Source organism: Oratosquilla oratoria, chromosome 10, assembly GCF_046742065.1.
Source record: "Oratosquilla oratoria isolate Oo_2021 chromosome 10, ASM4674206v1, whole genome shotgun sequence".
NCBI classification, from domain to species: domain Eukaryota; kingdom Metazoa; phylum Arthropoda; class Malacostraca; order Stomatopoda; family Squillidae; genus Oratosquilla; species Oratosquilla oratoria.
The window spans coordinates 46,924,145-46,924,787 of record NC_134786.1 but is presented as its reverse complement, the minus strand read 5'-3'; the positions used below and the strand labels follow the sequence as shown (position 1 = coordinate 46,924,787).

General features: G+C 45.4%; 1 protein-coding gene across 1 annotated transcript in view; it reads left to right on the top strand.

Moving 5' to 3' along the window:
- Window positions 1–214: 214 nt before the first annotated feature.
- LOC143028891 (uncharacterized) overlaps window positions 215–643 on the top strand; it is a 3,646-nt gene continuing 3,217 nt past the window's right edge. Inside the window, exon 1 of the mRNA XM_076191246.1 lies at window positions 215–643. This exon is cut by the window's right edge and continues 327 nt beyond it. Within this exon, the coding sequence (XP_076047361.1) occupies window positions 215–643 (429 nt within the window).

The following is a 643-nucleotide window of genomic DNA, read 5'->3' as shown; positions in this document are numbered from 1 at the left end:
GACTTTATATGATATATTCTAAACTCCTTTAAATCCCTTGAATTTTTCCGTGTTTTGATTCGATCCCCAGCAGATATAGGGACACCCGAACTGGTAACCATCTCGTTCAAGGGCCGAGAGAACATAGTTCCTCGTTCGCCTTTACAATGAGACAGGACATTTGGGAGTTAGGAAGACTATTGCAAAAATTCTAGCACATTTTTATTGGTCTAAAATGAAGAAAGAGATTAGTTCCTACATTAGTAGGTGTCACCGTTGTCAGGTAGCAGGGAAACCGCACCCCAGTGTTAAACCGTTCCCTCTACAATCTATCCCTGTCATTGAAGAACCCTTTGGCAGAATTGTCATAGGTTGCGTTGGTCCTCTGCCAAAGACCCCACGAGGTAATAAGTTTCTCTTTGCTATGATAGACTGTGCCACCCGTTATCCAGAAGCCATTCCTTTGCGCCGCATCACAGCCAAGAATGTGGTGAGAGCCCTTATCTACTTCTATACGCAAGTAGGCCTTCCTACAGTAGTGCAGTCAGACCAGGGATCCAATTTTACTTCCCGATTGTTTAATCAGGTAATGCAGACTCTGGGTGTCCAGCAGTCTAGGTCTTCAGCCTATCATCCCCAATCCCAGGGGGTGGTGGAGCGATTC